Here is a 21,809-nt window from a genome sequence, read left to right on the forward strand (position 1 = left end):
AGTAACAGCTATATTTTTTAAGTGAGGATAATTATACAGCGTATTCTGATAATTCTATCACAAGATTTGTGCTTGTGTATCTATGAAGCAATGTAAATTATACGGAATATTTAAAAAGTATTACAATTTATTGCTGCCAAGCCTAATTGATTATGCAAATTTAATAAAAATGCAGCCATTCTTCGATGTCAATTATTCTACATTATATGTCATCTGTGAACAAATAGTGACATGAATCGTATTGTACGAGTTATCGTTGTAAAACTTTTGTATCTTTGGTTCATGTTACTCTTTCACGTAGGGAGATGGCTGTGGGCTGTGGAGGAGAGGAGCCAGCATTCACTAGTCCCTGTTGTACCCATGTGCAAAAAGTGTATCGTTGTTATTTAAAAGTGAGAAATACATGGTATACTGACTTCAACTGCTGTTTAGTTTTAAAGGAGTTACATTTATATGTGATTACATAATTATAAGAATACGACGCTTCTGCATCATTGATGATTTTTGTAGGAGGAATTATGATTGAACTTCGAGACCAAGAAGAAGATTAGCATATTGTTCCTAAACGCTTTCGATATCCAGGCACCCACTTGCCGAAATAATACCCCATTTATTTTCAGCAAAATGAGCAACAGTAACTACAACTGCAAGAATCAATTATTTACAACTATTGACTTTCCCAACGTACAGAGTTAACGAAATAGTTCTAACACCCGTGTCCTGCGATTAATCTTAATAGATTGGATTAGATTAGTTTTTCGTTCCATAGATCCGTGCTGAGGAGATCCTCGTGGATGTAGAACATGTCAATTTTTTAAGCTGAAATAACAATACTGATAGTATGAGTATATACAATACATCTTTTTTTTAAGCTGAAATAACAATACTAATAGTATGAGCATATACAATACATCATTTGTTTCTATTAACAAATTCGTCAATGTAGTAGAAGGAGTTGGCCACTGGTAAGTCTTTCAGGCTCCTTTTAAACTGATCTTTATTTGTAACTAAATTTTTTATGTTTGCTGGCAAATTATTGAAGATATGTGTTCCTGAGTAGTGGACTCCTTTTTGAACTAAAGTAAGTGCTTTTAAGTCCTTGTGCAGATCATTTTTGTTCCTGGTATTGTATGTATGAACTGAGCTGTTTGTTGGAAAAAGAGATATATTATTTAGGATAAATTTCATTAAGGAGTAAATACACTGAGAGGCAGTAGTTAGTATACCTAGTTCTTTGAAGAGGTTTCTACAGGACGTCCATGAATTTACTCCACAAATAATACGTATTACACGCTTTTGGACTCTGAAAACTTTTGTTTGACCTGAAGAGTCACCCCAAAATATTATACCATATAACATTATGGAATGAAAGTAGGCAAAGTATGCAAGCTTTTTCATTTTTATGTCGCCTATGTCTGCTAACACTCGAATAGCAAATACAAATTTGTTAAGGCATTTCTCCAGTTCTGGGGTGTGCTCCTCCCAACTGAATTTATTATCAATTTGTAATCCCAGGAATTTAAGACTGTCAGCCTCTTCTATCTGCTCTTCTTCATATTTTATGCACATGCTGGGTGAAAACCTTTTACATGTTCTGAATTGCATATAGTGAGTCTTTTCGAAGTTTAATGTCAGTGAGTTGGCTTTAAACCATTTATTAATATCCATGAAAATGTCATTAGCAGATCTTTCTAGAACTACAGTCGACATACTATTCATTGCAATACTTGTGGCATCTGCAAACAAAACGAACTCTGCTTCTTTCAGTGTAACTGCTGAGAGATCATTAATGTACACAAGAAAAAGCAATGACCCTAAGATGGATCCTTGTGGGACACCACATGTAATTTCTTCCCATTCTGATGATGCAAATGCTATGTCTGGTATCCAGCAATAGAATTGTGATTGTATTCTATGACGTCTCTTATTCAACAATATACCAGTTATAGGCAGGACAGGATAGCATTTTAAAGCACTAAATGGCGCAACGATTTTCCTAGAGGTTCAGTGTGCCTTTAAACTAGGCATGACGTAACACTGGTATGAAGATTCGACAAAAAACGACACGTGATTCAGTTTCCACGTAAAACTGTACGTTATATTTGCTTGGTATGATTAATGGGGCAGGTAAGGGAAATGTGGTCTAGTTGAAAGATTTGATGCAGACTGATGCAGAGGGCCGTGTAAACGATACTCGCGTTCGAACGATCTCGATATTTTCTAGTAGACCGCAGAGCTCGATACAACATCAAATGCTGCTGGAACAATCACTTGAGATTTGGCACACACGGAGCAGAAGCAAGCGATAGTGATAAACTAAAGAATTGCCAAGACGACAAATTATAATTCTGCCTGAAATTTGAAAGTTTCGTGAAAAACAGGTGGAAATGATAACAAAAACTACCACTGAACAAACTACTGTTTTAGCTGAACTAATTTTCGATAATAGTTATCATATAATATTAGTGGATACCGTACATAAACAATTATGGTGACATTTTTATATAAAGTTAACAAAGGTGAAACTACCGTCCTTCAAAAATATTACTCGAGTCCAAAGCCAATACAGTATTTCATTTGGTTATTAGAGACTACAGTAATTTACCAAGTGAGTTAGAAACGAGCATTTCGATCCCAGTTCACATATTAACGTGTGAAAATATTAACCAGTTTTAAAACAAGATGGTAACATTCTCATGTTTAATGCTTAATAAATTAAATAAATCATATTAAATTGACTAAGTGCTATCGGGAGAATAAATAATGGTGGCAAGACCAGTTGTGGGAAAAGTAGAAGCAGACTTCAGTTATTTTTTAGTTTGAAAATTTTATTGAACGGGAGCAGCAACCTTTTTAATCCTTCATGAAGCGTTTATTAACAGTGTGTCACAGTCATAGTACATACGTTTGACAACTGGTTTTTACACCTTGGTCCATTCTCAACCCTGGCCTACTGAAGCTGCACTAAAAGTTCCTGATCGTAATAACAAACATCAAGATGGCAATACGTGCTTTATAAGATGTTCGCAGATGACTGTCAGAATCAACATGTGCCCCTAAGCAAGGGACTCCACTTCCATTCTGCGTTGCTTGGAGGCACACATTGATTGTGAGATTTATCTGCGAATATTTTATAAAGCATTTATTGTCATTTGCTATTAAGATCGGGCGCATTCACTGCAACCTCAGTAGGTCAGGTATGAGAATGAACCAGCTGGTTCGAAATTAGTCGCCAAATATATTGTAACGTCCCAACAAAAAAAAATGTATAACATTTACATTCAGTGTAACCTCCCAACAGATAAATTCCGAAATCTACCCATAATAAAATGTGACTAATCTCTCAATAAAATTGTGGCTCACTTACAACCTTTCAATAATTGGCTGTGAATTTAAATTGGTAAATTTTGGACGTCAGCAGTGCTGCGTCATGGCCCTGAAAGATCATTCTGAATAAATTGAAAATTCTTACCTCAATGAAGTCGCCGGATAACGCGTATATATCTGCCCCTGTACGAAATTTTTCTGGGACAGGCCAGTGCAATGCTAGCCGCTAGATTTGTCATGTATAAAAGGAAACTACTGTTTTTTCTTTACGATAATCGGGATGACTATGGATTGCATAAATTCATAAATTCTTTAAATTCAGATGAATGATTGTCAAAAAGTTAATTTTATAAAAACGATTATCATTAAAAGATTTTTTAAATCATTTACATGGGACTTCATAAAACTCTAGTACAAATTTTGTTGTAACAAACTACATATGCGCGCGGCTGCTTTTACCTTACATTACATCGCTCTGGCACGGCCATCGCTCCCCACGACCGGCCCAGCCAACTCCATACATACGACTGCTAGCTACTACTTAGTCCTACTGACATTGCTCTTAGTGCATACAACACTGCTCTCTGGTCTTAAGATTCTCTTATAGCTTACATAACGCAGGCAGCCTGTGAGTTTTTTTGAAACATTTCCATCCATCGAAATTACATCTGTTCAACTGTGCTAGCACTTAGTGATGGACCTCTTACAATATGAACTGCAACTGTGACAGATTGCTAATTAACGCTTCATGAAACTTCAATTATATTTTATCATAAACTTTGAGAATTACGCGCATTCGGGAGGACGAAGGTTCAATCCCGCGTCCGGCCATCCTGATTTAGGTTTCCCGCGATTTTCCTAAATCCCTCCAGGCAAATGCCGGGATGGTTCCTTTGAAAGGGCACGGCCGACTTCCTTTCCCATCCTTCCCTACTCAGACGGGACCGACGACTTCGCTGTCTTTTCTCCTCCCGCAAACAACCCAACCCTACTCGAGAATTACATTAAATTGTGATTGTGATCATTTATTTTTTTATTAGTGGTTGTGTTTACGAATGATCTGAACTCTTTAAGATACTGGACTACCTGTTTCACCGTTATTCTTATGACTAAAATCCATAATATTTTAATAACACGTGAACATGTCACTGAGAAAGTACCACTAATAGTCACTAAGTCGCTCTATAGATGATTTCTCAAGATAACTTGTTTGGAGTGTTAATGTGCATGGTGCTTACATTTGAGAACCATGTAACTTTGAAGAAATAACTTCTATTTAGGTAGAAACAAAAGTGGAGCTTTTTCAGCTGTGAGTGACGAAACGGCTTCGCGGTTGTAGGGTGAGCTGGTGTCTCTGGCTGCATACAGCTGTGGCTGGCCTGACGCCGACGCCAGATTCCGGAAAGCCTCGCTGCTGGTCATGGTGAGGGCGCAGAGGGCGCTCAGACTCACCGCCGGCGGCATCTACCCCATACAGAGGGCCACCTTCCTTTCGGTAAGGGTTTAATTACTGTTGGCACTGTTTGTTTTGGACGTCACAGCATTAATTCTCTGTTCTGTTTCGTCATGATGCCGTGCCTTGACGGCAGTGTGGTCCTTAGAGACGGACCAATAGCTCACCTGGACAAGGGCTCGGCAGGTAACACAGAATCGTTCTTTCAAAGGAGCAATTCGAGTATTCGGGAAAACAACGTAAAGTCAGTACATGATCCTTTCAAAATTCGTGGCCACTATTTATCATTACTTCTCCTTTTGTACTTGGCAATGGCAGAAAAAAGTGGATATATTAGGTTAGTGGATATATTAGGTTATTCCTCCCTTTGTACCTGGCAATGGCAGAAAAAAGGATATATTAGGTTAGTACATCAAGAAGAGAATAGATGCTTTACAAATGTGGTGCTACAGAAGAATGCTGAAGATTAGATGGGTAGATCACGTAACTAATGAGAAGGTATTGAATAGAATTGGGGAGAAGAGAAATTTGTGGCACAACTTGACTAGAAGAAGGGATCGGTTGGTAGGACATGTTCTGAGGCATCAAGGGATCACCAGTTTAGTATTGGAGGGCAGCGTCGAGGGTATAAATCTTAGAGGGAGGCCAAGAGATGAATACACTAAGCAGATTCAGAAGGATGTAGGTTGCAGTAGGTACTGGGAGATGAAGAAGCTTGCACAGGATAGAGTAGCATGGAGAGCTGCATCAAACCAGTCTCAGGACTGAACACCACAACAACAACAGGTTAGTACACAAGTTCGTAGCGTTTTTGTTTTCCATGTTGGTATTCCGGTTGCTTTGGATTTATTTATCGACTGTCAATTTTTATTTGTAGTTCACTGTTACTGTTTATGTATTATCATTTTGTCGTTTGGAGATTGCGACAGGAGCTTGGGCGCAAAAAAATGGAGTGCCAAGTGGAGAAATTGGGACATTTCCGATATATTCTTCTGTTTGCGTACAGTAGGGGGGGGGGGTGACAGCACTGAAAGCAGCCAAAAACATATATGCCATGTATGGGAATAATGACACTGGGCAGAGCACGGCAAGAAATTTTTTCTCGTTTTAAGGAACATCTTTTTGACATCAGTGACTCTTCAAGTTCAGGAAGAGCTTCACGCTTTAACGAAGTTCGATTAATTGCATTAATCCGCAATAACGCATGTCAGTGTACTCGATAACTGACAAATGTGATGAACTTTAATCGTTCCACCATTGTGCGACATTTGCGTGTAATGGGGAAGGTTCAAAAATTGGGTTTATAGGTACTGCATGCTCTGAGCCAATATCACAAAAATCAGCAGGCAGCCAAATATGTATCTCTGCTTGCTCGTCGTCAATTGGGTCATGAATAACACCGACCAATCCTATCCTTCACCGTTACTGGTGACGACGAATGGTGTGTGTATGCTAACATAAGGAAAAGAAGGTTTGAGCCCAAACAAAGCAGCAACTTCCCGTCCAAAAACCTAGTCGCATCCAAAAAAGATAATGTTATGCAGTTGGTGTAACAACAACAGTGTGGTGTACTACAGATTTCTTCTCTGAGGCGTAACCCCCACTACTGACATTTATTGTCAACAACTGAGACGTCTTGCAGACACTATCCGAGGACAACGACCGGGAAGTGACGCTATCCCATGATAATCCCCGTGCCTCTCTCCTAGACTGGCAAAAAATACAACGATACAGGAGTTGGGTAGGGAATTCATTCCGCACCTACGTTATTCGCCTCATCGTGCACCCTCAGATTTTCACCTTTTCCAGTGTCTATCGAACAACCTTCAAGGAACTTTCTTCCCGGATGAAAAGGCAATCCGAACATGGTTTAACAAGCTTTTCGCCTCAGCACCACGTAATTTCTACAGTAACGGCATCGAAAAGTTACTCCATCGTCGGCACCCTGTTGAAAGTGGTTAATGACAATGTATTATCGATGTGAAGTCTCTGTTATATGTATCTGTTGTCTTTATTAAACTTACGGAAAACGCTACGAACTTGCGCACTAGCCTAATGAAAGCCGTACTGACAAAAATCTGAGAGAAATATGAAATGAAATGAGACGTATATTAACAAAAAATAAATAGTTTTATGAAGTTTTTTGTGAAAGTACAGAGATCGATCAACAAATAACGCTCCGCCATAATGCCACGCCATTGACTGCCGTTTTGTTTATAGCTCAGTGCGAGGTACACAGGTTTCGCCACCTATAACGATCAATGACAGAAAGGCTTCTCGATTCGTCTCAAAAAGCTCCTACAATTCACGTGAAATGAATCTTGTGGTCTGTTGTGAGCCTTCGTAGAACGCATTTGAACACACCTTTGAATAACCATAAGCCTCAGTCAATGCACATGTAAATTCAATTTTTACCGATAGCAAACTGTCGAATTATGAGGCGCTAGTCGGCGCGAATAATGGTATCCGAGCAGTTCACTGTGTCGGGAGCAGTAGCTGTGCTATGACGCTCCGAAAGTGGCCGATCAGGGATGTCAGTTGTTGCCGTTGCTGCCGTTGCTGACGCTTAAACTCTGTTTACTCACCGCCCAAAAGTAGTCCTATCAATTACATCATTACCATACACTGCACAGTAACGTTTGTGGATGTTCGCCGCTGTTTATTTTTCCACAACCACGAATTCAACAACATCACACCGGCTTTAACTAGTGTATTGCAGACACCGTTTGATTGTTCACTACGTCACTTTCATCTGTCTGAATTGTTTGAAACTTCAGACACGTGTCGAAGAAACTTATTTCAAGCACCTAGTGGGAAGTATTCGTATATGCAGAGGTTGGACAGAAACATCGAAACACCGCGAGAAATACATGTTTGAACATACATACAGGTGGTTTCATAGCCTGTAGGTTATGCTGTAGTATTTGAGCGCGAGAAGCACCTGTACAATGTTCTCCTTATGTTGAAAGTGTCATTAGCGACCAGTCAGAGTTTTGGGTAGTTGTGAGTGCATCATTCTGAAGCTAACTGAATTCGAAATTGGGCAGATTGTTGGAGCTCATACCGTAGGTGTCCAGTTTCCTCTCAGACTGTTTCCCGACACATTTCAGATCACTTTTATGCTCTTTTCCCATGAACAATTAGTCAGTCATCGAGCGCTGCATAATAACTGCAGTCAATATTCGGGACCTCTAGTGATTCTTTCCTTCTGTGGACGCCACAGTTGGGAGCCCACCAGCTACACAGTCCTTTTAAGAGGAACCATACACCATAAAATCTTTAGAGTCGGACGTAAAGTCGCAGCCTCAGGTAGACAGACCAGCATTCACGATCATTCACGTCCCCGATCCAATACTCTCGGAGCATTACATCTGACATGTACATAAACCTTCCCTGTGAACCAGTCTATCTGTTAGTGAAACCTTTATCAAAATCCTGCAGCAGTTCCTGGGATAAGTTTTCACATATGTTTTTTCTGGTGAAAAAACACAGCCTTTTAGCAAGATAAGGAATCTCAAGCGATGTTGCTTCCCAGAGCACTCTCCATGTTAGGAGTTTTGAAGGTAATAACTTCATGTTAGACTTCTAGGTAACAGTAGATGCAAACCTGTTGCTGGACATATGATGAGGGGAGCCTTGTAATTAAACACACGAATGTTTCCTCTTGAGAACGCAGTATAAAGACAGAACTGAACTCAGTCTCCAGCCGACGTCGCCATTACTTTCTACATTACACTATGAGGTGGTAAAATGGACCATCTTTTCGATCGCAAATTCCGTAGGGATACAATATTAGTTCTCTCTCTTTATGGGCTAATTATTCCGTTTTAATTTTTCGCAGCCAGCTAGTATTCTTTCAATAGGCGTTTTGGCGATTTCATTGACCTTCAACTAATTTCCCGTGTTCTGTCTGTAATTTACTAACAATACTTACAGCCACTGGTGGTATTCGTCTGTTATCAGCATAACTTTGCACTTATCTCGTTCATGCACCTCTGTCTAGGGTAGAGTCCATTATCTGAATCCTTTATCCAGGTATTAAATGTTCAATTGTTTATCTCACCTCATGTGTTTTGCTTTTCGAAAATAAGCGTGACTGTTACAATGACCACTTATTTCCGTTATAGATTAAATGATCCCCTCCACCGTTAATATGTGTATGTGCGTAGTATGGTACCCATGTTTTCATATTTGATTGCGCTACGCCTGTTAATTAAGATTCAGTAAGACATTTCCATTGGTGTCATTATCATCTCCTTTAATTAAGTTGCATGACCGTATAGAATGCTTCCCGTCTCTGATCACCAGAGATCGAACTTCAGCATCATAGAGGTATGAAAAGCGTCACAGCTGACACTCCACAGTACAAAGGGTACTTCCGTAACTAAGGGAGCCGAAGTTCTTGGTGTTTCATGAGACACCAGTTCGAACATTTATACCATGTACAGGCAAAGCAATAAAACGGCATCCACTAAGTCAAATCGCGAACGAAACTGTTTGTTGAGTGATCGTGGCAGACGATCATTGAAGAGGACTATGACGAATAATAAGACAACGACACGTGCTAAAGTCACTGCGGAACTGAATGGCGCACTCGTAAGCCCTGTCAGCGCCAGACAACACATATGGAGCTCCATAAGCTGGAGTTGAAGGGTGACTCGCAATTCCAAATCAACAACACATCAGTGATGCAAGTGCGCATAACAGGAAAATGTAGTACAGAAGCCATAAAGCCTGAACTATGGAGCAATGGAAGAATATAATTTGGTTGGATGAGTATTGTTTCACACTGCTTGCAACTTCTAGTCGAGATCACCTCCTAAGAATGAAATATGATGGTGGTTCGGTTATGATTTGGGCAGCCATATCGTGGTATTCGATGGGACCCATGGCTACTCTGCAAGTTCGCATTTCTGCCGACGACTATGTGACTATTTTGGCTGATGAAGTGATTCCCATTGTACAATATTTGCATCCAGATGTTGACACTGTGTTTCAAGCTGACGGGACCCCCCTTCAAACAGTTTGAATTGTCCAGGACTGGCTACATGAGCACAACGATGAAATGTCACATATCCCCAGACCCCCGCAGTTACCAGGCCTCAGTACAATCGAGCCTTTATGTCTATTTTGGAGAGGAGGGTGCCTGACCGCTGTCCATCTCCATCGCAGTGTCCTGACCTTGTAAAATTTTGAGGGAAGAAATTTATAAGACTACCGTCAAATCCATACAGGACCTGTATCTATCCATTCCAGACGACTGTAAGCTGCTTCCAATGCCAACGGATCTCCTACACCGTGTTGGGCGTCGTAATGTGTTGTGTTTTTGATGTTTCCATATTTTTATCCAACCCCTATACAGGGTGGTCCATTGATCGTGGCCGGGCCAAATTTCTCACGAAATAAGCGTCAAACGAAAAAACTACAAAGAACGAAACTTGTCTAGTTTGAAGGGAGAAATCAGATGGCGCTGTGGTTGGCCCGCTAGATGGCACTAACATAGGTCAAACGGATATCAACTGCGTTTTTATTAATAGGAACCCCCATTTTTATTACATATTCATGTATTACGTAAAGAAATATGAATGTTTTAGGTGGACCACTTTTTTCGCTTTGTGATAGATGGCGCTGTAGTAGTCACAAACATATGGCTCACAATTTTAGACGAACAGTTGGTAACAGGTAGGTTTTTTAAATTAAAATACAGAACGTAGGTACGTTTGAACATTTTATTTTTGTTGTTCCAATGTGATACATCTACATTTATGAACTTAGCATTTCTGAGAACGCATGCTGTTACAGTGTGATTACCTGTAAGTACCACATTAATTCAATAAATGCTCAAAATCAAGTCCGTCAACCTCAATGCATTTGGAAATACGTGTAACGACAATCCTCTCAACAGCGAGTAGTTCGCCTTCCGTAATGTTCGCATATGCATTGACAATGCACTGACGCATGTTGTCAGGCGTTGTCGGTGGATCACGATAGCAAATATCATTTAACTTTCCCCACAGAAAGAAATCCGGGGACGTCACATCCGGTGAACGTGAGGGCCATGTTATAGTGCTTCAACGACCAATCCACCTGTCACTAAATATGCTGTTCAATACCGCTTCAACCGCACGCGAGTTATGTGCCGGACATCCATACTCTTGGAGGTACATCGCCATTCTGTCATGCAGTAAAACATCTTGTAGTAACATCGGTAGAACATTACGTAAGGAATCAGCATACAATACAACATTTCGGTTGCCAACGATAAAATGGAGGCCACTCATCCTTCCTCCCATTATGCCTCACCATACATTAACCCTCCAAGGTCGCTCATGTTCCAATTGTCGCAGCCATCCTGCATTTACCGTTGCCAAATAGTGCATATTATGCCGGTTTACGTTACCGCTGTTGGTGAATGACGCTTCGTCGCTAAATAGAACGCTTGAAAAAAAATCTGTCATCGTCCCGTAATTTCTCTTGTTCCCAGTGGCAGAACTGTACACGACGTTCAGACTCGTCGCCATGCAATTCCTGGTGCATAGAAATATGGTACGGGTGCAATCGATGTTGATGTAGCATTCTCAACACCGACGTTTTTGGGATTCCCGAGGCTTCTGCATTTTATCTGCTACTGATGTGCGGATTAGCCGCGACAGCAGGTAAAAGACCTATTTGGGCATCATCATTTGTTGCAGGTCGTGGTTGACGTTTCACATGTGTCTGAACACTTCGTGTTTCCTTAAATAACGTAACTATCCGGCGAACGGTCCGGACACTTGGATTATGTCGTCCAGTATACCGAGCAGCATACATATCACACGTCCGTTGGACATTTTGATCACAATAGCCATACATCAACACGATATAGACCTTTTCCGCAATTGGTAAACAGTCTATTTTAACACGGGTAGTGTATCACGAAGCAAATACCGTCCGCACTGGCAGAATGTTACGTGATACCACGTACTTATACGTTTATGACCAATACAGCGCCATCTATCACAAAGCGTTTTTTTTTCTTTATTGTATTTCAGTTCCCCATCGGGGCGGGCTGGCAGCAGCATATGCGCTGCTCTTCAGCCGAAAGACATAGAACAAACAATAGAAGACATTTAAAAATAACAAAGGAGAGAATATGGTGAACATAGATATAAAAAAGGGGGAACATCATGGAAGACAATAGACAAAAAACGGGGTGACTGTAAAAAGGAGATTAAAAAACTCTTTAAAAGTAGCACACACAAAAAGCCACACACTGCGACGATGAAAAGAACACAAGGCACAGTATGACTGGAGCATAAAAGTATCGACGGATGGCGTAGCACATAATGTAATACTGACGGCGAACCTCAAGGCAGTGCACAATTAAAATTACACCTATTGACGCACAGGAGAAACAGCACTAAACACAACACTGATGTGGCACACTGATGATGATCAAAACACAGGATCTGCCAGGCGCTAGGAGATGAGGGAGACCTGAAGAAGGGAGGTAGGGGAAGATATGGGGGAGATGAGCAGGGGGCGCACTGAAGAGGGCCAGGTAGGGAGGGATGTGGGAAGGAAAGAGGCAAGTATGGGGTGCAGGGGGGATGGAGGAAAATCCGCTCTGGGAGAAGGAGGGAAGAGGAAAAAGGGGGCACTGGGGAGGGGGGGGGGGGGAAACAAGGCCAGTTGGAAGGAAGGGTAGATGTCATCGTGAAGTTCGTCATCCGGGAGGGGGAGGCGTTGGAAATTGCCCTGATGAAGGAGATGGAGGGTGTGGAGGTGGAGAGAGGGAGGGATACAGCGATAGAGGCGCGGCCATGGACAGGGGTGGAGAGGAAGGAGGAAACCAGAGGGTGGGGGGGATCAAGCCTGTGGACAATGTAAAGGATGTGGAGATCTTGGAGAAACAGGAGGAGGTGAAGGAAGGGGATCAGTTCATACAGGAGCCGTGTGGGGGAAGGAAGGCAGATGCGGAGGGCAAGGTGTAGCGCATGGCGTTCAAGGATTTGGAGGGCCTTGTAAAAGCGGGTGGGGGCGGAGATCCCGGCAATGCTGGCATAACATAGGATAGGACGGATGAGGGATTTGTAGGTGTGGAGGGTGGTAGAAGGATGCAATCCTCATGTCCGGCCAGACAGGAGTTTCAGAAGGCAGAGGTCGGAATGGGCTTTCTGCTGGATGGTCTGGAGGTGAGGGGTCCAGGTGAGCTGTCGGTCGAGGGTGAGGCCAAGGTATTTCAGTGTGGGGGTGAGCTGGATAGGACGACCATAAAGGGTGAGTAGAAATCATGGAGGCAAAAGGAGCGAGTGGTGCGGCCTATGATGATTGCCTGGGTTTTGGAGGGTTTGAGAAGGAGGAACCACTGGTTACACCAAGTGCAGAACTGGTTAAGGTGGGTTTGGAGGGTACGTTGAGACCGTTGAAGGGTAGGATAGAGAGCCAGGAAGGCGGTGTCATCAGCATACTGGAGAAGGTGGATCAGTGGGGGTGGCTTGGGCATATCAGCTGTATACAAGAGATAAAGGAGAGGAGAGAGGACCGAACCCTGAGGGACGCCAGCTGTGGATAAAAGATACGGGAGTTGGTTTTGTAGAGGGTGACATAGAAAGAACGGTGCGAGAGGAAGGAAGTGACCAGACGGACAAAATTGATAGGCAGGGCGTAGGTTTGGAGTTTGAAGAGGAGACCGGGAAGCCATATATGGTCATAGGCATTTTGGAGGTCAAGGGAGACAAAAATGGAAGAGCGACGGGAGTTGAGATGGAGGGACAGAAGGTGAACAAGGTTGAGGAGTTGGTCTTCAGCAGAGAAGGAGGATCGGAATCCGCACTGGGTAAGGGGAAGGAGGTGGTGTTGAGCAAGGTGCTGATGGATACAGTGGGAGAGGATGGATTCAAAGACCTTACTGAAGACGTAGGTGAGGCAGATGGGATGGTAGGAAGATAAAGCAGAAGGGGGTTTGTTGGGTTTGAGAAATAAGAGGACGCGGGAGGTCTTCCACACGTCAGGGTAGAAGCCAGTAGAGAGGATGACATTATAAAGATGGGCGAGGACAGTCAGGAAGGAATAGGGGCTTTCTCGAAGGTGATGGTAGCTGACACAGTCATAACCAGGGGCCGTGTTGTGTTTGGACTGGAGGATAAGTTTAATGTCTTATGCCGTGATGGGAGTGTTTATGTCAGAGGGGGGCAACTGCCCCAAGTACTGGAGACTAGGAGCAAGTGGAGCGAATGAGGTATCGGCACATTCCATGATGGTGGGGAAAAGAGAATAATCAAAGAGGGGATCATCGGGGATGGAGAAGACCTCTGAAGTGGTTGGCCTTACTGAGGTTGTCAGGAAGGGCACGATCGTTATGGAGAAGGAGGTAGTGGGGGAACAAGTAAGATGATGGAAGGCAGACCAGTACTTGGAGGTGTTGATAGGGAGGGTGGCGTTGAGTCATGTGCAGGTCTGGCGCCAGTCTCGGCATTACGTTGCTGTAACAAGATTCCGTACGTGTCGCTGTATTTGCCGGTGGTATTGGAGTGTATCCCTGTCATGAGTGCGCAGGAAGGAGCGATAGAGGCGGCGGGATTCACGGAGGAGGAGGACAGCCCACAGAGGGAGAGCGGAACGGTGTGGGTGGATGATTTTAGTAGGAACATGGACCTCCACGGCGTCAGTAATTACCTTCTGAAGGAAGGGCGAGGTGTGGATGATGTCGTCAGGATGGCGATAAGTAAGAGGGTGGCTTTCGACCTGGGTGGAGATGGAGTCCCGGTAGGCATCCCAGTTGGCACGGCGATAGTCATGGACGACCTTGTGAGGGGGTGTAGAGTGCGGGCGGTGAGCAGACGTTATGGTGAGAAGGACAGGGAGGTGATCGCTACCTGTGGGGTCAAGGACAGCGACAGCGATACGCCCAAGGAGGTTGGCGGAGGCAATGACGACATTGAGGGTGGTGTCACTTTCTGGTCGGGTGTGCTGGGGAAGGGGGACAAGGTCACTTTGGATTGTGGAGAGGAACTGATGCCACCGCCAAAGGGCAGCAGGAGTACGGCTATGGATGTTGAGGTCAGCGGCAATCAAATAGGTGGAGAAGGTGTAGTCAATGTGTGAGATGAAGTCATAAGGAAGAGGAGCAGTGAAGCGGACATAGATGGTGACACAGGTAATGGTGAGGGAGGGGAATAAGACGCTAAAGATAAGGTGTTCAGTGGGGTCATTGAGGAGAGGTTGTGGCCGGACGGGGATATGCTTAAGGTGGCCAATCGCGACTCCACCCTGCGCACGAGGACCAGGAGCGTCAGTGCGGTGGAGGATATAGGGAGAGGTGCAGATAGAATGGTGGGGCTGGGGAAAGGTTTCGTTCAAGAGGAAGGCGTCGACCTGGTGGTGGGACAGGGTGTGCATGAGGAGGTATTTTGTTGGAGCGGAAGGAGCGAATGTTCTGGAAGAGGATGCGATAGTCGTGCCGCGCCATAGCGGGAAGGAGGGGGGGGGAAGAGAGGGAAGGGAAGAGACTTAAACTAGGGTGTCGAGGTGGGTGAAGGTGAAGTGGGCTTGGTTGTGGGAGTAAGTGGCGAAGGTGTTCAGGTGGATACAGAGCGAGTAGCAAGGGAGATTTGTTGGAAGGTATGGGGGTGCTGAAAAGGGTGAATGTTTTGGAGTACAATGGTAAGGAACCGGATGATGTCCTCGGCCGTGGGGGGTGAACGGACGGAATTGTTGGGATGGACAGGGGGATTGACGGGACGAACAGGGACTGTAAGCACAGGGGTGGCTGGATGGGGTTTAGCTTTACACTTGTGGGAGTAGGTGGGATGGGGGCCATTGCAGCTATTACAGGAAGAAGGAGCAGCGAGGTTGGGGCAGTTCTTAAGAAAGTGGGAGGCCTTGCAATGGGGACAGGGGGCGGGAGGGTTGCAGTTGGGAGTCAAGTGGTCATTGTACATCAGGCACTGCTGGCAATGGTAGGATTGGTGAGGGGATTTGGAGGATTCAACAGCGTGGCGACGGTGGTATATCAGGGCACCCTGGGTGAGGAGATGGTCAATCGATGGGGCGGATTCAGAGAATACCTGCATGAGGTAGGTGGGACCAGAGGCATTGCGGATACGGCGGACAGAGAGGATTTCCAAGTCAGGGTGGGAGTTCAGTTCTGCCAACACTTCATCCTCTGTGATCACCGGGCTGAGCTTGGTGATCACAGTGGTGTAGGTGGGGGTGGGGGGGGGGGGGTGACGGGGAGGCTGGGGCTGACGAGGAGTGGAAGCGGAAAGGAAGGGTGTCAGAGAGGCGTGGGGGCCAAACATAACTCGTGGGAGTTTTCGCAGGAGGTCTGTGTGAAAGGATGGGGACGGGGACTTGATAAGAACTGAGTCCCTGCAGGGAATGAGTTGGGAGCACCAGGTAAGTACTTTCGTATCTCCATGGGAGGGTACGAGCGTTGAGGAACTTGGGATTGGGAGTTGACAGGACAAACGTGTGGAGGGTGGGGGCCGAGGTATGGGTGGCAGGAGGAGGGGTGGTGTCCATGGAGACGGCAGGGGGAGGGGGAGGTGGTGTTGAATTTTTGTGGGAAGTGGCGGGAGCAGAGGGGGTAATGACGCGCTTTTGGGGTTTTTTGGAGACTGGAGGCTGGGAGGAGGGGAGAGGGACGGGGAGGTGAGGGAGGTGGTGGGTGGCAGATCCCTGTGGCGTAGTGGAGGAGCCAGGAGAAGCAGCCGGTTCAGTGTTGGCGATGGTGGCTCGGCGCGACATGATGCGTACGGGAGATGCAGATGACGAAGCGACCTGAGGGGCGGCAGCAGAGGCGTACGTGAGACCGGGGGTTGTAGTGGGAGCTGTTGAGGATGTGGAGGCTGGAGGAAGGGTGTAGAGGTGTGGGTATACAGCAGGGGAGGAGATAGGGGGATGGGTCAGTGGGGGAAGGGAATGGGAGGTGTAAGGAGGGAAGCCAGGGGCGGCACTCCGGGAAGTGACTGTGGGAGAGGGGAAGGGGGAGGTGTAGATGACAGTGGAGGTGGGAGTACTCATTGCAGACGAATGGCGACGGACAGACGGACGTGCAGCAGGCGGCGGCGGAGGCGGCGGCGGCGGCGGCGAAGGTCGGCGGAGAACAGACGGACGAACAGCAGGCAGCAGCAGCGGCGGCGGCGGCGGCGGCGATGGCGGCGGTTACGACGATGGCGATGGACAGCGAGCAGGCAGGCGGACGGACGAACAGCGACAGGAGCAAGCGGCGGGCAGACAGACAGACAGACACAATCTTCGAAGGCGGAGATTCCACCCTGAGAGTAGCCCAGGCTTTGCAATCTGACGCTTTCGAAGGAGGGGATCCAACCCTCTAGATGATATTAAAGCGAATGGGGGTTCCTATTTAAAAAACCGCAGTTGATATCCTTTGGACCTATGTCAGCGCCATCTAGCGGGCCATAGTGCCATCTAATTTCTCCCTTCAAGCTAGACAAGTTTCGTTCTTTGACGTTTTTTCGATGGCGCTTATTTCGTGAGATATTTGGCCCGGTCACTATCAATGGACCACCCTGTATATTAACTGTTGTAAAAATGTATTTTCTCCTGTGCTATGTGATAAAGGGCAACAAAGTGGTGGCTGCAGCAGGCGACCACGCTCGTGTCAACTCCACATTTAGTTGCGGAATGTTAAGTCCCATACATAATAAATGTTGGCTTACTATTTGTGGCACAGAGCCATGTATCGGTAAGAGAAGAGAGAGTGGAGGGGAGCTGACTATCACAGTTTGGCGTGGCACTTCCCTCTCACGCAGGCGTGACGAAACGGTCCGAACACTTTTCTTGATTGGGGTTGGTCTTAGGAGGCACGGATTTCTTCTTCGGCGATAGGGATCACAATTGTGCAGCTTGAATTTCATTATTCTACTTTTTAAATGAATTTGCTCATGCAGGGGTACCCACGAAATTTCTGACTGGACTGAGGATTTCTTAGCAGGTGGGACGCTGTGCTCTATCTTGGACGGAGAGCCATGGACAGTAGTAGAAATAACTTTAGATGTAGCTTCCAGCAGTACTTTTGAACCTTTGCATTCATTTAGTATTTTAATGACCTGACATTGTTAATACTTGTACAAACCACAGATTTCTATCAAATGATACAGCTATCTGCAAATGAAAAACCTACATAAATATGAGATCGTGATAACATTTCAAAGATCAGCAAACATTTAAAGAATCATCAACTTGCTTTAAAAGTTCAAAAATTTAAAATTGAGCACGCAACAAATCGAGGAAACGTAGTCACCCATGACTACAGATACAACAAGTCACAACTGAAAACGGTCGGCTCAAGCAAATACTCGGGTGTAACACTTGGTAGAGTATTAAACTGAACGCTTACGTTGGCACAGTTGTAGGTAAAGCAGGTGTCAGACTTCAGTTTGTTGGTAGAATCTCAGGGAAATCTGAAAGATGGCAAGGATTCCCACCTTTCATATTTAATAAATTCTGTCATTAGTACGTATCCATTTAATTCACGATTATCCAAGTGAGAAGGCGGTAGGGCAGTACGGCAGTAGGGGTGGCTAGCATCAGACCTGTGCCGACAGCGAGTCTGTCAGTCCCCGAGGAACGTCCTACCTTTAATGCACTACGGTGTATTGTTCCCAATGCTAACTGCAAGGCGTTTTGTACAGCTTTCAGTCGTCTTCGTACGCCGATGCAAACCGACGGGAACAAAGACACATATCTTCAATAAATTTAAATTATAGATTTATTTCAACATACATTATAAATTTACAATGTAGCATCAGTTATTAATCTCTCACAACCAGCCAAATACTCTGTAATGCCAGAAGTACGAAAACTTTGTATTTAGGTAAGTAAGTATATGAATTTCTAAAAATAGTTCATTTAAGAATTACTTTCACTTTTAATATGACGCGTTATTTCTCGTTATAAAAGTTTGCAACCCTTATCATAACTCAAGTTTATCCGAAAACTCAGAACAAGTTTCTGAATGAAACCACTCCTGTCTGGACAATGAGTCAAAACATTCATATAGGTGACTTAAATATCAGAGACTTGTTTCAGTTTGTTGTCTAACTTTAAGTAAAATCACTAATCCAGAGTGTGAGTGGAAAACATCTGTATAGCTTACGTAGCTATGGTGACTAGTCACATTCAGTTCCTTCATTCGACAGAACAAAAAGAAAAGAAAAAAAAAGAATTGACTGACCAATCGGTTGTTAGAATCATTTTGCTGTTTCACCTCTACTACTGCTACATGTATTGCAGTTTATGAGTAAAACGCGGCTCACTACTGACTTTATTGTTGCAGTTGCTGAACGCTGGTTACTCTTATTATGCAGTTCTTCAGAACTTCACTGGACGCTGAAAACTCAACATCCGGCATCTGCTATCACTGCACGCACCCTGCTTGTCACCGGGATGGTAAAGGGATACACCCTGCTGCTTATGACATGTCAACAAAAGAACCTTGGACTTATCTACTAGCTATCGAAAAGTACAGATGTATGGCTACTTCATCAGTCTCAACGAAACAGTCAGAAATAGCGCTGGACACTTTAATAAAAACTAAGATATCATGCATACAGCATGAAAGTGGAATAAATAGACAATTGAATAATATGAATAATATGAAAGTAATTGAATGCGAGTACTTGACATCAGCCCCAGTCCTGCACAAATTTTCACAAGTCACTAATAAGTAGTATATCTATATCTATCACAGCTGATGCCAAGATATTCGCATTCAGCGGTGTTACTTCAAATTAATTTCGGGTGACGGTCAATAACCATTAACGTTTGTCCATGCCCCATCCAAGTAAATCATCTAAATAGGAAATATTTCCTACTGTTTCCATTCATTTGGTGATATGTAATGTTCTGTGAGGTTATTGAATAAAAATCTTAAGTTATAAATCTCCCACTCACCTCATCACTCCCAGAGCTGTTTATGCATACACATGATACCTCTTTTCTCCCACCAGTTCTCACTTTCACCTTTCTCACACCGTTCTTCTTCTTCTTCTTCTTCTTCTTCTTCGGCAGGCTGTTGTGTACTCGATTACAACAGCAGAAATCTTCTTTACATGAAAGACATAAGAAACAAATCACATATATTTTACACTAGAGTAACAGAGATGAGACAATGAGAATTATCAATGAACGTTATAGAAATTATTAGGTATAAGCGTATTTCCGATATTTCTGGAACATATTTTATGTTTCTATGTTCTTAGTTTCTTCCGACAATGCACTGAAGATTATTATATTTCGATAACATGTGTTTCTCATCAGTAACGGCGTTAGACGTCGTCTTCCGCTAGTGACCTCGTGCATGTGACAGCCTCGCGGAAAAGTTGTTCAAGTTACTAAAATGTTAGCTATTTAGTAATATTTATCTAAGGTTGCCTGGCAACATTATGAAAGTTGAGTCCCTACTACACTTTGCAACTAATGTGGACACCTTTACAGTAGCATCAAGAGGGTACACGTTTGGAACTGCAGACTTGTTCAAGTGGATCGATTAGACGATACACACGGGATATACTGAAACTAGTTCTTTAATTATTTTTATTGTATTAAACACTGACCTATAGAATTTTCCCTGACGAAGACAACTCAGACTTAACCTATTCATTTATTACCAATAATATAAAAGCCCAACGTAATCTGACTGCTATACATTCACAACATGACTACCAATAACTAACACAAAAGAATGGCCTTGACTTGCAAAAAATCCTAATAATAATACAAGTCCAAAAATATGAAATTAAATAAATATGAAACTACCTCCAACTTTGTTAATTGCCTAAACGCATTTCAATCACGAATCCCGACAGTGGAAACCCCATTCTTTTTCATAAGTCACTTACCTCACAGAAAATCTTGAACACGAACTCAGCAATTACATCAAGTAGGAACAACAGCCACATACATAAAAAGATTCTAACTACTATAGACTCTAAGTACTAGGAGACACATGGTTAGCAAAAAGAAAGATTTTGTTGAAGAGCAAACAATGTATATAGAAAATTTCACCTTATTCATGTGACATCCAGTTCCAAAAAATTAGGTAGTTGTCAATAATTCCATTACCCAAGCCTTATCAACTATATTCATCGTCATATATTTCCTTGCACATTTTCATATAAACACATCATTTCATCTCACTTTACATTGCGTGTCCTACAAACACAGCCTCCACTAAGAAAATCATGCCCATACACTTCCCTATCCACTCGCTAACTGCTAGTCCGTCCAACCACAGAATGTCTTGCCTAGGACGCAGACCGTTGTCAGAGATAAAACACAGTCTATAGCGCTGCCAACATACAAACAGGCTACTTACAATACCTGTCACAAAATGTGTTCAAATGTGTGTGAAATCTTATGGGATTTAACTGCTAAGGTCATCATTCCCTAAGCTTACACACTACTTAAACTAAATTATCCTAAGGACAAACACACACACCCATGCCCGAGGGAGGACTCGAACCTCCGCCGGGACTATGCGCACAGTCTAGGACTGCAGCGCCTAAGACCGCTCGGCTAATCCCGCGCGGCACCTGTCGCCAATCCGCTCATGCGTACTAGACGGCAATAATTCATGAATCTCTGAGAGTCAGCGACGCACACGTTCAAAACTTTTGACTACATTTCATTTCATTACTAAGTGGAAAACTGGTTATTTGTTTATTGTAAACAAGTTATGATCTATATTTTGACATATTTATCATAGTGGTGATATCTGTCATATTTGTAATGTAAGTCACTATCCAAATATAATAGTTTTAGCGTATTTAATTGTCTGTAACACGTTATTTATTTTACTGTCGTAAATTTTAGATAAATATTTAGTAAATAATTTTTATATTTTAATACTTTTTATTCTGCCATACAACTTGGCAAAACAAAACAAAAAAATATTCTGCCGTCTATGATGATCACACACCCTTTTCTCTCTATACTAAACATTGAGTTCTTTACTACTGTACTTATCAACCTACTCACACTGATCAGCCATAACGTTGTGACCATCTACCTAATAGCCGGT

At 43.5% G+C, this 21,809-nt stretch overlaps 1 protein-coding gene across 1 annotated transcript in view; it reads left to right on the forward strand.

Annotated features, from left to right (window-relative positions):
• Positions 1-19,132, forward strand: part of LOC126267972 (odorant receptor 43a-like) — a 62,557-nt gene extending 43,425 nt beyond the window's left edge. The window contains exons 4-5 of the mRNA XM_049973320.1: positions 4,667-4,822; positions 19,065-19,132. Of these exons, the coding sequence (XP_049829277.1) occupies positions 4,667-4,822; positions 19,065-19,121 (213 nt within the window). The 3' untranslated portion in view covers positions 19,122-19,132. The remainder of the gene's footprint in view (positions 1-4,666; positions 4,823-19,064) is intronic.
• Positions 19,133-21,809: the final 2,677 nt, after the last annotated feature.

Source organism: Schistocerca gregaria, chromosome 4 (genome assembly GCF_023897955.1).
Source record: "Schistocerca gregaria isolate iqSchGreg1 chromosome 4, iqSchGreg1.2, whole genome shotgun sequence".
Classification (NCBI taxonomy): domain Eukaryota; kingdom Metazoa; phylum Arthropoda; class Insecta; order Orthoptera; family Acrididae; genus Schistocerca; species Schistocerca gregaria.